The sequence below is a fragment of the Brachycentrus maculatus genome, unplaced genomic scaffold, assembly GCF_059751285.1.
Source record: "Brachycentrus maculatus isolate JH-2025_06_01 unplaced genomic scaffold, ASM5975128v1 h1tg000144l, whole genome shotgun sequence".
Taxonomy (NCBI): Eukaryota; Metazoa; Arthropoda; class Insecta; order Trichoptera; family Brachycentridae; genus Brachycentrus; species Brachycentrus maculatus.
This window is the reverse complement of record NW_028280897.1, coordinates 1,094,108-1,109,160: the sequence shown is the minus strand read 5'-3', so window position 1 is coordinate 1,109,160 and position 15,053 is coordinate 1,094,108. Positions and strand designations below refer to the sequence as shown.

General features: G+C 35.7%; 2 protein-coding genes across 2 annotated transcripts; one reads left to right on the top strand and one right to left on the bottom strand.

The window, feature by feature from the left end:
* Positions 1-1,301: 1,301 nt before the first annotated feature.
* Positions 1,302-2,813, top strand: LOC148308892 (uncharacterized). Its single transcript, XM_088260943.1, has 2 exons — positions 1,302-1,350; positions 1,615-2,813. Exons 1-2 carry the CDS (start codon positions 1,333-1,335, stop codon positions 2,182-2,184), a joined length of 588 nt encoding a protein of 195 aa, XP_088117069.1. The 5' UTR covers positions 1,302-1,332; the 3' UTR covers positions 2,185-2,813.
* Positions 2,814-2,885: 72 nt separating this feature from the next.
* Positions 2,886-7,028, bottom strand: LOC148308891 (uncharacterized). The gene is made up of 2 exons (XM_088260938.1): positions 6,790-7,028; positions 2,886-5,268 (listed from the first exon to the last, which is right to left on the bottom strand). The coding sequence occupies exons 1-2, from the start codon at positions 6,867-6,869 to the stop codon at positions 4,032-4,034; spliced, it is 1,317 nt and encodes a 438-aa protein (XP_088117064.1). The 5' UTR covers positions 6,870-7,028; the 3' UTR covers positions 2,886-4,031.
* Between the last annotated feature and the right edge of the window lie 8,025 nt (positions 7,029-15,053).

Here is a 15,053-nt window from a genome sequence, read left to right as displayed (position 1 = left end):
TAGTGGTATTTACGATGTAAAACTGCAAATAGTGGTATTTACAATACAATATTAAACAGTATACGTATATAATTAGTTTTGTATTATTACTAGTGTATAGTGGTATGTTTTAAGTAAAATAAAATTAAAAATGGTAAGCTTTTGTCACTGATTAATCTTGAATAAATTATATTTTTGCCTGTTTAGTATTCAAAATATTAAAAAAAATACTTTCAATTTAAATCAGAAATAAAACCTTAACCTTCAGTCTGAATTAAAGATTATAATCCCCATATAAGTATATATTTTTCAATGAAAATGAACAATAAGTTTAATGGTATGAAACCACAAAACCAAAAGCTATAAAATTAATATGTAGGTTACTTTTATCTGGAGTTCTAACGTACGAAGTTATTAGATTTATGTTGATGAAGCTTCAAATCGGAGCATCAATTTCGCACGTGCAATTGTGTAGTATAAACATTACTGATATTTTTGACTTGGGACGTTTTGCGGTATGTGGTTAAAGTTTATATGCAGTTATGTGGTAGACCACTGATTGCTACATTTCGAATTTGATATTTATTATTGGGGAATATTTTTATTTCATTCTATAAGAGTCTTCGATTTAAAATTTCTCTGGGTTTATTTTGCTTAAGAAAATATTTATGCATTAAATATTTTTTTTTTATTTTTATTTTACCGGCAATATAAAATTAAAATTGTACTCACTTATTAATCACATTTCTGCTTAAAAGAAAAGTTGGTAGAATCACTTCACATTCAGTCGCAGAAAAATTGTAACTAGCTATTGCTAATATATATTAATTGATATCAATATTTAGAAAAAAATATCTAGCTTTCACACACAAATAATGAAGAATTTTTACTCTTTACTGTTTTGCAAATTTGGGGTGATTTGTGAGAATAAAATATGTAACGCAATATGTCCATAGAGACTACGAACATATTCCTACTCCCGAGTTTGTGTTACTGAATAATTTTCAGGCAGAGCGCATTGCGCTGTCGTTTTTTGTCGGTCATATCCAAATAAAACAAAAATCGAACAATACGATCGCCTTTCATCCGACAGTAAAAGTAAACGAGATGAAACTGTAATAGTGAATGCCGAAGAAATTTTGTGCGGAATTCTTATGCAATTTATTGTCACTACCGCGGAACGGCATACTCGCGAGCCGAGCGCGTGTAGGAACGGATCCCCTTCTCGGCTGCCATGGGAACTTTCAATTCGTCATATAAAAGCTGGCGGCAGCCGGCAACAGCATCATAACCTGACTACTGCAGTCGGACACACTTCGATCTACTTCCTGCGCCAAGATCACCTCTAGTATCATGGCTGCCCACTTGTCGGTGAGTTGCTCGTATGCTTCCAGTCTCGCACCCGCTAAAGCGAACCCTTCGGCGACTTCCGACTCCAGATAAATATCATTCAATTATTCATGTATTTTCAAAATCCTACTATTTTTACTTTGCGATTGACTTGTACATTTTCTATTGCGATAATAATATATTATTATTGTTTTTCGTCCAGTATTGTATAGGTGAGGTGAACGAGGGTGTGGCACGGTGGCAGTGTGTAGATCCTGTGATACAACGTGGCGCGGTTAGTTTCAGATGGCGTTACTGGCGTGCGTGGTGGCGGCCGTCCTGGCGGGCGGCGGCGGCGGCGGCGGCGGGCACCACAAGGTCATCATCCACGTGCCGTACAAGGTGAAGCACCACCACCACACGCACACCGTGTACAAGCACATCCACCACAAGGGCGGCCACGGGGGCGGCGGCGGCGGCGGCGGCGGCGGTGGGGGCGGGGATGACTACTTCGAGGTGCTGGGCTACACGTACGGCTCCCCGCACGAGGGTGGCGGCGGCGGCGGCGGCTACGGCGGCTTCGGGGGCGGCTCCGGGCACGGCGGCGGCTGGGGCGCCGACGGCGGCTCCTCCGGCGGCCTGGGCGGCCTGGGCGGCCTCGGCGGCTCCGACCACTCCAGCTTCGCGGGCGGCCAGTCCAGCTACTCCAGCTTCAGCAGCAGCTCGCACGGAGACTCGTACGGCGGCGGCTCCGGCGGCTCCTTCGGCGGAGACTCGCACTCCTTCGGTGGCGACGACGGCGGCCACGATGGCGGTCTATCCGGCGGACTCTCCGGGGGTCTGTCCGGTCACGAAGAGTCCGGCGGATACCATTAACTTAGGTTGCCAATTTAGACCGAATTCACCGATACTTCAAACCCCTTTCACTTTCACCGGTTGATGCTATTTCAGGATAATCTAACTTTGCGGTATAGTGCGTTCACGACCGCGATATTGCCGAATGCAGTATTTGCGTCGCGCGTCTATTACGATAAAGTGCGTCGTTATGTGTGTGTGGCTGAGTGCGCGTTACGCTTTTTAGGCCGATGTGTTTCCGGATAAGTCGAAGCGAATGAAATCCAAATTATATTATAAGTACGGAACAACGGAGGTTCCTATTCCCGATGAAACTGCGTAGTTTCAGTGTAGCTATCATTATCCAGCAACGCATCGTACAGTGTGACAGACCAGCGCGTGCAATCAGTTCAATTTACTAACATGTTCATTCATTTTTGTTATTATTTTGAATGTACATACCTAACATCCTTTGCATTCCAATTCACCTAGAAGTATCTTCTCGTATCATTTATCTTGTGAAGTTATTTGTAAATATGTTATGCTTGAGATGCATTTACAGTATTATGCCGAATTATGTTGAAATACTTGTTTTTGTTTTTTTATACAACCGTTATTTGTTGCTTGTTATATTGTTATGTATTATATACTGTTTATAAATAAATAATAAAACACCATAAAATAAAAATTCATCTTCTTATTTTGACCATCCCCAAACAATAAAACTAAAAATAAAACAATAATTTTTAATTTTCATTTATTTTTTAATCGAACATAAAGCAAAATAATAAAAAATACAGACTTATAAAAATATTGATAATTATGAATAAGTTAATCATGTCAGTATGTGCATACAAAATTGAAGAATAAAAATATATTAAATTCGATTATGAATATTCACAGGAAAATAAATCGAACAGTTGTGTTATTTCTCCTTTCTTTTTCTAATGGTGCATAGGGCACCGAATCAGATAGATGCTTTTTTATTGAGTACAAGATGGTAAGGTGGTCAGTCTTGTTCTGCAAATTCTAAGATCGCGCAATATATTGGAAGGGATACAGAATGAAGAAGAAAAGAAAAAAGAAAGGGTGAAAAAAAAGTAGTAAAAAATTACTGCTTTACGGGAAAGTGAATGGAGAAAGAAATATAGATAAAAAAGGATAAAAAAGCAACGGTTAGAGGTCTCGAGGTTTTTCAGTTGAATGTTCATTTGTACGAGTTATTTATAGGTAAGGAAATTGTATAAGGATAATTTGTTACAATTCTTTTTATGATATGGATATAAACGGCTTTATGTAGTTTAAATATCTTTGTAGCCTACAAAATAATATAGTTTTAAGTATTAATCACTCTTGAGGAAGAAGCTGTGTCCTTCGACACCGGTCGACGTTATAAATAAGTTATAATAAGATATGCAGTGATATCAAACAAAGTTATTTCGTAAGAGATAAAATGAAAAATCGAATAGTAAGTCCTTTCAACATTGATGGCGATAATTTAGTGTAATTTTTTGTATTGTAAAATATTATCAGCAGATTAGGGATCTTTATTGCATTTAATGAGATTTCCTTCGATTAATAATTTGATGTTTTAATAGTACATAGGTTATCTCAAATAATAAAAAAATATCACTTTAAAAATATAGTTATCATAACTTAATTTATTTAAAGTACTTATAAGATATTCAGTAGTTATTTATACAGGTACATGATTTGTAAACTCCATCAAAAGAAAACTCCTCGGTAGGAATTCGAGTAATAACACTAACCAGTTCAAAGAAAGTAATACTTATACTGCAGGTGGTCCTTATTAGTAAACGAGGTCTTATTACAGATAGTAATTTGTATAAAAAATACGAAAGTAAAAAAAGTAGAAAATTACAAGGTAATTAGATGTGAGACGAGTAATGTCCTCCGTGACTGAAGCTGTGCTGGAATCCTACCGCCTGACTCCCTCCGTCTCCCCCCGAGCCGTCCGCCGCGAACTGCCTGACCCTGTCGTCGTACGCGCTGCTGATCCCGCGGTTGGTGTCCTTCACGAACTGCTTGTGATGCTGCGTGTACCCGGCGACGTTCTCCCCGAAGGCGTCCGAGGCGTGCCCGGGGTGGGCGTCGTCGAACCCGTTGTGCCCGAACGTGAAGTCGCCGTCGGAGTGAGGGTCGTAGTCGTACTGATGCTCGGCCGAAGGAACGTAGCTGTCTGCGTGAGAAGGAGTTTCGCCAAAATAAGGAGACGCTTCTTCGGAAGAGTACGAATTGCCGTAAGTATTTACGTCCGCCTCGTTGGAGACGGGAGCGAACGAGTTACCGTTCTCATTACTGCGGACGTTGGTATAACTGTTGCCGTCGTCGGCGCTACCGTAAGCGTTGACGCTCGCGTCGCTGATCCCAAAACTGGAAGTGACAGGCGTTATCTGCTGCTGCGGGGTTTCCGCAGTGTGGTAGGGAGAGATGTCGTATGATGACAAGCCCGGAGTCGAGTAGTGACCGTACGTGTTAGGGTAGCTGAAGTATCCGCCATACTGCTGCGGGGTCTCGTCGGCTTGCGGGGAGAACTGGGTCGGGTAGCTGCCCGTTATCGGGGGGTCGGATAGCTCTCCGGGAATGGAGTAATCGTCCGGGTGGAAGTCCTTCAAAACTTCGCCTTCTGGGTCGTATTCCGTGACCTGGTACCCCGAGCTGGGTCCGGGCGCGTACCGGACGTTCTCTTTCGTGAATGGGTAGCTCGGCTGGTGTTGGATGTTCGAATGATGATGTTTCGGGGGAGGCTTGTGTTTATGCTTATGCGCTACGTGTTTGTGGTGATGGGGATGTGGGTGGTGCTTGTGTCCTAGATGCTTGTGAGGTTTGTGGGCCTTGACGCGGTGTACCTTCGGCTTGTGGATTTTGATGATCGGCTTGCCTAGAGACGCGCCGTGGCTCGTGTGCTTGTGGCCGTGCGCTTTGTGCACCCCGTACCAGTGGTGGTGGCCATGGCCGTGCCCGGGCAGATGTATGTGCTTGTGGTGATGATGCTTCACTTCCTTCTTTTTAGGTACTTTTTTCGGAGCGTGTTTGTGTATATACACGTAATGCGTGTGGTATTGATGTTTGATAATTTCCGGAACATGAATCTTTAGTATATCGCTGAAACAAAAATATATTCACGAATTAGTTTACGATCGCCGCAATTAAAAAAAAATTGAACAAACAAGAGCAGATCATTATATTCGCCTCATTGAATATAGAAAACATCATAAAGTACTAAAATGCCTACTTTATTCCTAATACACAGAAGCAAGTACTTATAAGATTCACGATTTCGTTATAATGGGTATACACAACGCCACAATGCGATTGTTCATCGGTAAAAAATATTAGGTTAAATGTATGTATATTAATATAAAAATAACAACAGTTCAAACACTAACGTATTATTAAAAACACTCTGTAAGAAGGTATTTAAACCGTGATCAGAAATATAGAACACCTTATTTGAGTGAATTTATAAAGATAATAAGTAGGTGTTTTATAACTATCATACAAAAAATGAGTTTACTCTACGAACAGTAGACAAAATTATTTTAAAATGGTCTTCATTTAACGAGTTTATTTGTAAAATTAAATGTAAAAAATGCGTTATTTATAACATTAGCTAAGTATTTAAATTTTATAAAATAAGCATAAAGGAAACAATGAAATAATATAATAATAAATCGCTCGTTATAATACCATATTTTATTTATATCGGATTCGCTTATTGCAATTTTATATCAATAGACAAATTGAAAGAATAAAGTCGCAAATATCTATTTGAAACACAAAAATTGATCATTCAAGTCAATACCTACAGAATCTGTTGTATGATAACATTTAAAAACATTCATAAAAAAAATAAAGTCATTCCTGCAATTTTGTTTGTAATAATTTATTTTTAATTTCATAGATTTTCGAGCACTTTTTGTAAAAAGTAAATACCTAGTTATAATAATTTATTTCATTCTTAAAAATACAACATTCGAATAAAATACAATGCTTTCTAGATTTAAAACTTATTAAAGGTGACACATGGAGTGAATGGACAACCAGAGAATGACTAAAAAAGCATATTTGGCAAATGTGAACGAAAGAACAGAACGAGGACGGCCAAAAAGACTTGCCACGACCAAATCAATCAGTACCGAAATTCTGGTGTCAAAAGCCTACGTAACCGATGGTGCACGTATGACTATACGAATGGATGGGAAGAAAGCTAGGGGTGTATGTCAAGACAGACGAGTGTGGCATACCATCTTCCCTGCCTATCCCTGCAAGGAAACTGCGTGATGGTAGTAGCATTTGAGAAAACCTATAATAGTAGGTGCTCTTTTCCCTCTACCTACCCCAGCTATATACATAAATACGTATATATATATATATATATATATATATATATATATATATATATATATATATATATATATATATATATATATATATATATATATATATATATATATATATATATATTTATATATAAATTTTAAACGTGCAAAACAGAAGAATCATTCATTAGCTAAAATGAAGAAGAAAAAACTTAGACTCAAAATCATTTGTGCTGTGTTTCAGGTGCGACTTCATTCAAAGGAAGCATGTGCGGAATTGCGATTATATTGATGGTAAACTTACTGCTTGGAACCTTTCGACCCTCCGCCGGCTCGAGAGTCGCTAAAGTACAACACAAGCAGGAAACAAACAATAAAATTCATCGTCGTATTCACGGTCGCTCACGTGTTGGAATAACGCATGGGCTAGACACTGGCGCAGGATCGAGTGCTAGAGAGATGCTGGCGCTCTCTTGGCGCTCCGTGGTGTGCTGTGCGGCGGCGGGAGGAATCTCGCTGAGCCGAGGTAAGTCTCGGATGACGACTGCGAACTTATTGAAATGCGGGAAACGGCCACTCGGTCATTTATCCAATTTCTCTCGAGAATTTGAAAAACGAATAAACGCCAAGAGTGCCAAGTTCTATGTTGAACTAATTTTGTTACGAGCGACCACAAAGAGACGCGTAAAGCAGCATGTTGAATTTTTTACACGAAAAACTTTTTAGTAACAATATTTTCATATTAAAATCATCATGCCTAAAGAACCAAAATGCAGATAAAATATATTTATAAATTATATATATATATATATATATATATATATATATATATATGTATATATATATATATATATATATATATATATATATATATATATATATATATATATATATATATATATATATATATATATATATATATATATATATTAATATATTGTTTGAGTGTGCAACTCATCATGACATATAGGATCGATTGCAAAGCGGACACCGTAGTAAGAAAAAAAGGAGAATTGACTATCCAGACTCTCCCTCATAGTGCTGCACGGTCAACCCTAAGTTAGACGAATTGAATGAATTCACAGCTGGGAATTGACATCGCAGGAAGCTAATCCCTCTTAAAAGCAAGCCACAAGCCCTTCACCGTGAAGAAGAAGGAGAAAAGACCTTCATAATATGAAACAAACTAGCTCACTAACCATCACACAGCTTCTCTGCAGGGGTAGGCAGAGAGAATGTAACGTCACACCAATCTGTCTTTGTAAACATTATTCTCCTCATCCGCCGATTATTCCGACTCCTGACATGACCACTTTCATGCATTTCAAATACTTGATCATGCCAAGTTTTCTTTAGTTTTACTACACATGCATTGTGAAATTATACATATTGGAAATGTTTTCTTTCCAATCTCTTTATTTTCCATTTAATCAGATTGATCCAGAGCAACGTGCAGTTGGGTATAGCTAGTACAAAATTAACACTTTCTGACGTGAATTTATGTATATCAGTATTCAGGAACACATTCGTCTTGCACTTTCTTTAAATGAATATTCTTCTAACCCTTATGCATTATTATAATTGTGCATAAGGCATCGTATGGACGCAGTCTAACTCTGACCGCATATTACACGTAGGCTCGGTGACCAGGACTTCGTTTCAATTATCAATACAGTGATATTGAATAAATATTTCAGTGATAAAAAACTAAATTATACAAAAAAATTCTTACTTACTTTTAGTCATTTCCATTCCCCAGAAGTAAAAATCTCCTTTACGCTAACATCTTTCAATGATGTTATTAGCATCCTATGTAATTTATTCCAATTTTCAATACAAGAAAATTGAAAGACTTAAAATTGAAAATTGAAAGAATTTTTTCGGAATATTTTGAGTGTCTACAAATCTTTGATCACTAATTCTGTGTTTTTTAATCACTTACGAACCAAAAATAAATGTTCTTGTTTTATTTGATAAAGTTTATAAAATGTGCCTTAAAGTATCTGCAAAAAACATTCATGAATAAAATATTTTCACTCGAAAAAATATTGAAAATAAAGCAGTATGTTGTGAAGTTAATTTGAATAATTCCTTGAGTTTAAAAAATGTTACTGTTTTGTAAAATCATTAATTATTAAGCCTTCACTCGTGTACGAGTGATTTTCATTAGGTTATAAATTTTGTTATTATTAAAAATAATTATTTTTTTCTCCTGTGGTATGGTCCACGAGCCACATCTCCTCAAGTATGGCCAGTTTGGGTCAGTAACAAAAAGCAAATTCGGTATAACTTTACTATTCTCAGTGATTTTCTACAGAAACGTCGGATCCGTTCGACCGCGAAGATATCGAGTAAAAGTAAAGAACAGATTCAGACATAACACGTGCACATTTCACCGCGTAACTTTGTATTGTTATTTACTGGTATTTTATATTTACTGTCGGCTATACAATTATATATGGCTTTCTATCAACAGGCATTGAACCCATAATTTAAAAAAATATTATTACTTGTATTAGTCAAGTGGATAACGATTACTTCTTTTTTTCCTGGCTCAATCCCAACTTATTGTCTTCGTAGACTGATGGAGTCAGCTCCCCTCATTCATCCTCAGGTTGTACGTCCTTCTATTTTGGACATTGTCACCTAGACCTAGCCTTTCTAGAATGTTTCCTCTCTGCAGTATCCATGAATTCTTTTGTCTTCCTCTAGATAACATTCGAGAAAGATCTACAGCGATTATTTGGTTCACAATATGATCACAATCACTTCTTCTTCCTAGCACCATCCCAACTAATCGTCTTTGTAGACTGTTGGGGTCAGCTTTCCTCATTTATTCTTAGGCTGTGGGTCCTTCTATACGTATCTTGGGAATCGTCACATAGGCTATACCTTCATATCATGTTTTCTCTCTGCAGCATCCATGAATCATTTGGTTTTCCTGTAGATTTCATTCGATGAAGATCCTGATTATGTTAGTTCTTCTTCTTTTTCTTTCTAGCTCCATCGCAACTTTTTGACTTTGTAGACTGACTTTTTTTTTATCTACAACGCGCGTATGAGTGATAATATCTTATTCAATCAATCTTATTCAATCACTTTGTATCTTTGTGTATGTGTCGCTCTTTTTGCTACACTCCCGTGGCATCGGAATATATAGCTCTCTTACTCCTTCTGTCTACGGTTATATCTTTCTTTTCTCTCATGTAACAAAATATGCTTAATAAACGTGACGCGTCCTTGAAATTTTACTCCTCACTCTCATCCTATTATCAATTATCGAATTAACTACCAAACTAACGAACTACCGACTATCGAAAGGCCCCCTAAGAAGTTTCATTACGTTGAAACAAATCTTTATGGCTTTTTCTATTTTTATGAAAGTGATTTTTTTTATAAAATGCAGTTAAAAAAAGGAATGTCAGCACAAAATATTCAGATATGTAGCAGATGGATCTTCTCATAAATGTATGAGAACCGTATGGCAACAACATGCACAGCTTAGTTTTCAAGCTCATCAATATAAACAGCATTCATAATAGACCCCCAGATGCAACAACCTTGAATTTGCTTGATTCAGCTTAAACAAAAGAAATCAGGTTTGTTTTTAAAAAATTAATATCTATTATCGTTCTCTGGAAAAATCACTTTCCATGAATACAAACACATCAATACTCATTCTATTGTTCAATACACCGCAATTGAAAAAAATATGAAAGTAACTTACATATGATTGGTATGAAAAATAAACAATGGGTGATTGATGTAAAATTTTGCTTTATTGTTGTAATAAATATAAGAAGTTCGACTTGTTAATTTGATATATACGAGAAAAAAAATACATCAGCAAATTGTTCTTGGTAGAGACTAATTTTCTTTATATATTGTATCTTTAAATGAACCTAAAAGAGTAATAATATGTAAAATCCAATTTTAAAGTTTTACTTGGTAAATACTACAACATATTTCTTAAAATCTATTGTGACACGTGTTTAGATGCATTTCGCATCATTTTCATACTTATACATCGCATCAAAATAATGCATGGAAACACCTGTCACAATAAATTGTATTAAGTATTGGTATTTACAAGTAAAACTAAAATTAAAAATGGATCACCACAAAGTGACTGCTGAATCAATTAATGAATGTATAAAATTTAACCTACATAATACTGTGGCGCATTTGAATAGGAAGAAACAGACAATTTTATTTATTTTATTTATTTATTTATTTCATAGATACATAGATACATTCATAGATACATATTTATTTCATAGATATATTTACTATATGTATTCCGGGTCTTAAGGCATGGCCTGTCAATATAGGGAAAGAAGAGGCAAATAATTAATCAAGAGGTTTTAACCTTGCAAGTCCCATTAGACCGTTTAATCTGAGTCTGACTCAAAAATTAATAAAAAATGTGAGTGTCTTTTTTATATTACAGTACCATATTTACTGTAACAGAAGGTATTTTACTTTTTTTAACCCTTTATAACGAACTCACTCCTGGAATGAATTAAGTACGTTATGCGAAGTATCACTGTGTAATAATATTCATAATGCTTTAGTTAGTTATATGGTAAATTACAAACAATAATTTTATTCGTTTTTTGTGTAGATTTCTAAAACAAAACAAACTTCTTAAGTCATGAAAAATACTAGAACATTTGCACATTAGAGACCGTAAATGAGCAATTTCCATTATTAAAAAAGAATCAACATAAATCATGTTTAGTTTCAACATTATCAGGTAAAAAATGTGTTAGTAATCTCATCCAGGGATCTTCAAACTTTGGCATGCTTTGGTAGTAATAGAGTTTTTTATTAATAAAAAACTGTATGTCATATGTCGCTCACTCCTTTCAAGAACGTTTTCAATAAAAAAACTTGATTTTTCAGGAGAACGTTTTTAAAGTTTAAAAATATGATATTATATAATGTATTAAAAATAAATATCAAGCTACTTATTGAACTTTTTACTGTGCAACAGATCTTTTTAGGTAAAGCCTGAAGGTTTTTCCTCTATTTGAAATATATTTAGTATATTGCAAAAAGTAATTAAAAAATACCTTTTCTTCAAAATGCAAAAACAACACTTTCTGTCCTGTAGCGGGTAAATATTAGTACATTTTCTGGGCATTCCGAAAACATGCACAACTGAAAATTGACGATTTTTGATTTATGACGTTCTTGAAAGGAGTGAGCGATGTGTGAAATTCTTATCTCAAACATTCTTGTACTTTCAATTAAAAATTATAGCAAATTTCTACAGAGATTATATGAAAAGAATAGCTTTTTGTTCACTGTTCATTGCAACACTTCAGTCCTACCACATGTCCAGCACCTACTATCTGCACCCCACAAGCAGTGTTATGATGAGGTTGGAGCTCTTCACCAGCCTCTCCCGGAAGCCTTTATTAACCCATTCCAGCGTGGTATGTAGTTAACATACCACTCGTGCTACAGTGTCGGGGCCACTTCAGGAGGGTCCTGTATCCATAATTGTTACATTTTTTTATATCTCTTATGGTGGGGACTGACCGAAGCCATTTTGTCGTAACGTGTTACGTTACGATGCGAGCATTCGTATAGTCAGTACAGCGAGCCGAGCTCTCCATCCATAGTTGAAGCGCTCGCCGCGAGCGATGTTACGACGTTGCGTTACGACGAAATGCTCCGGTCAGTCCCTACCATTGCGCTTCTCTGTGTGAACTTATACCATTATTCGTCGGCATACTGCTGCGTACATAGGACTTGAAATGTTATTTTCTTTACAAGCACACTTTAAGCGTCACTTTCCGCTCGGTAACATAAGTTTGGCGACCCCTATCCTCGGAAACGAGGCGCAGTGGTTAACCGAGAGTTATTTGGCGTAGTATTAACGGTAATATCGGGAGATGCATGTATAATTTTAGAGTCGGCGGTAATTTATACGGCAGGATCTCGGTTCGAATGGTCTCGTCAATACCTGCCCTAATATTGATTGATGTCTAGCATCTTATTATCCATTCTGGCCAGGTACTCCCTTGTGTTCGAAGCGCCCAATTACATTATAGGGCATAACCATGAGTTATGCTTTTTTATGATTATTTTTTACGTGCTCATATTTATTTGAATAATCACGCTGTGCTTTACGACAGGAAAAATAAAGACAAGGAAGATGGATATTATCTCGAATGCAATGCTTGTATACATGTATGAACAACACATATATCCATATAATACTTGCCTACTATATTTACCCCTCGTCAACTAAACCTAATGCGTATCTTGAATATTCCCAGACCGACTGTGCCATATGGTAGAGAAAATTTTTAGACCTAACTAACTAAATAATAATTATGCTGCTTCCCCACAGAGGTGCGCAGAGGGAATTGACCATCATACCTATCTGCCTTTGCAAACAGTGTTCGCCTCTTCCACATTCATGCATCTCCTCAACCGTCGATTTATATTATTATAATTATTATTTCTCCTAAACTGACCACGCCGAACGAAATCGAAATATCAAAACCATTGAAAAAAATAATAATATTGTCTAAATTAAACGGTTTATTTTTTTCTCTCCATTAATTGGAGACATCAAATCAAACAGAATTTTCAATTATGACATTTTCTGCTGTCAAATGATTTTTTCTTAATCAAATAAGAGTATATTCATTTTATTTATACGAGGAAATATTTATTGAACTATAATATTTTCAATATTTTAATACTTATTAATTTGAACAATATTTGATAACTAGTTTCCATAAAAATGGTATTGTCATTATGTGCTCCATTGACTGTTACTACAAATCATCCATATCACTCAAGTGAAAAATTTGAACGGTTTCGTGTTATTCCTTGGTCACATAATGATAAACGTTTTACGTAATTTAGAAAATGATGAAATTTTCACGACAGAAGGAATACCTTTATGAAGTAATACATCTCAGGTGGCGATTCGATAGTTGATAATTGGATGAGAATTAAGAGTAAAATTTCAGGGACGTGGCACGTTTATTAGGCTTATTTCGTTACATGACGGAGAAGAAAGATAAAAAGTAGAGAGATGTAGATAGAGAACTATGCATTTCGATGCTACGGGAGCGGATAGAAAGCGACGTATACAAAACGATACAAAGCGATAGAAAAAGATAGAGTCGCGCATGCTCGCGTTGTAGGTGTACACCTGAGACGCTATATATATGAACACTGAGGTACCACGCGTTATACAAGTAATTTTATCGTTGTTTTGATCAACCTAACGAATCTAAAACAAAATCTGACTAAAAAACTACAATAGATGCAATTTTTTCTCACTATCCCGAAAATATTGTATCATGGACATATGTTTATATTTTAGTTATCACAAAGCATATCAGTATTACCAATTGAAGCACTTATCAATGACAGTGTAAATATTGAATAAACATATCATTGTAAAAAATATATTTATTTGTTATAGTTAATTTTCAACATTTTGAGTGTGTCCAAATACTTGTTCACAAAATCTGGATTATCTCCAATTACAGGAGTTATTTTCATATTATTTTTTGACATATCATCAAAGATGAAGAAGAATATGGAAGTCTGGGCATTTACGGGGCTGTCGACCGTCATAGGCTGGTTTAAGTGATCACTTTACACACGTGTAACATTCACCAATTCTACCCATTATTGACAACCATTAGATCAATCCAGAATTCGGACCTCACATACTAATAAAAGAGTTTCTGCTCAATAAAAAGCTTCTTTTCATCTCACCAATAGATATCTCTAGTGAAGTTCTAGTGATTCAAGAACAATGTTTCAAAATTGGTATATATAGATAGAACTTCCAAGAATTTGAGTAGTGTGGTTGTCAATAATGGGTAGAATTGGTGAATATTACACGTGTGTAAAGTGATCACTTAAACCAGCCTATGACGGTCGTCAGCCCCGTAAATGCCCAGACTTCCATATTCTTCTTCATCATTGATGAGATGTCAAAAAATAATAGTTAATTTTCATATTTTTTTAAGAAATGTTACTTCTATCACGTGTTGCACGCGTAATTTTTATCCTTAACGGTTTTTTGCTGATACTTTGTGGTACATTTTATAAACATTATAAAATAATACTAAAAATTTGTTTAAACCACATTTATTTTTGGTAATACTAAAGCTGACAGGGCACTTTGGAAATCGGTTGGGAAAGAGTACTGTAAATAAAACTAAGTTTGTTTTTATTTTATATAGTTTAAAATAATAACTGTTATCATGTCTAGCTGAAGCGATATAATGCAGGTTTTCTTTCTTCAAATAAAAAATAAAGCAAACATAATGATTACAATTACTATAAACAAAACAGTATTAAGGCGAATGTTTCAAGCACGAAGTACTTTGTTCTAGAGAGTCAATTGCTATTAATCTAACGACTAAACAATCACGTTGCATAAAATGGTAGCGAAGTGCGTATTTAGGTAAATCTACTTATTTCAATTAAAAACTTACTTAAATACATAAATAAATCATGAGTATACAAGCATTCATGAGCACTGTATATTCAGTTGTGTCACGTATCAAAATAATAAAATAA

Excerpts from the sequence above, each read along its gene's own strand:
- LOC148308891 (XM_088260938.1), bottom strand. The coding sequence starts at position 6,869 with ATGAATTTTATTGTTTGTTTCCTGCTTGTGTTGTACTTTAGCGACTCT. Across the intron at positions 5,269-6,789 it reads GGGTCGAAAGGTTCCAAGCA|CGATATACTAAAGATTCATG; the intron begins GTAAGTTTACCA and ends TTTTTGTTTCAG.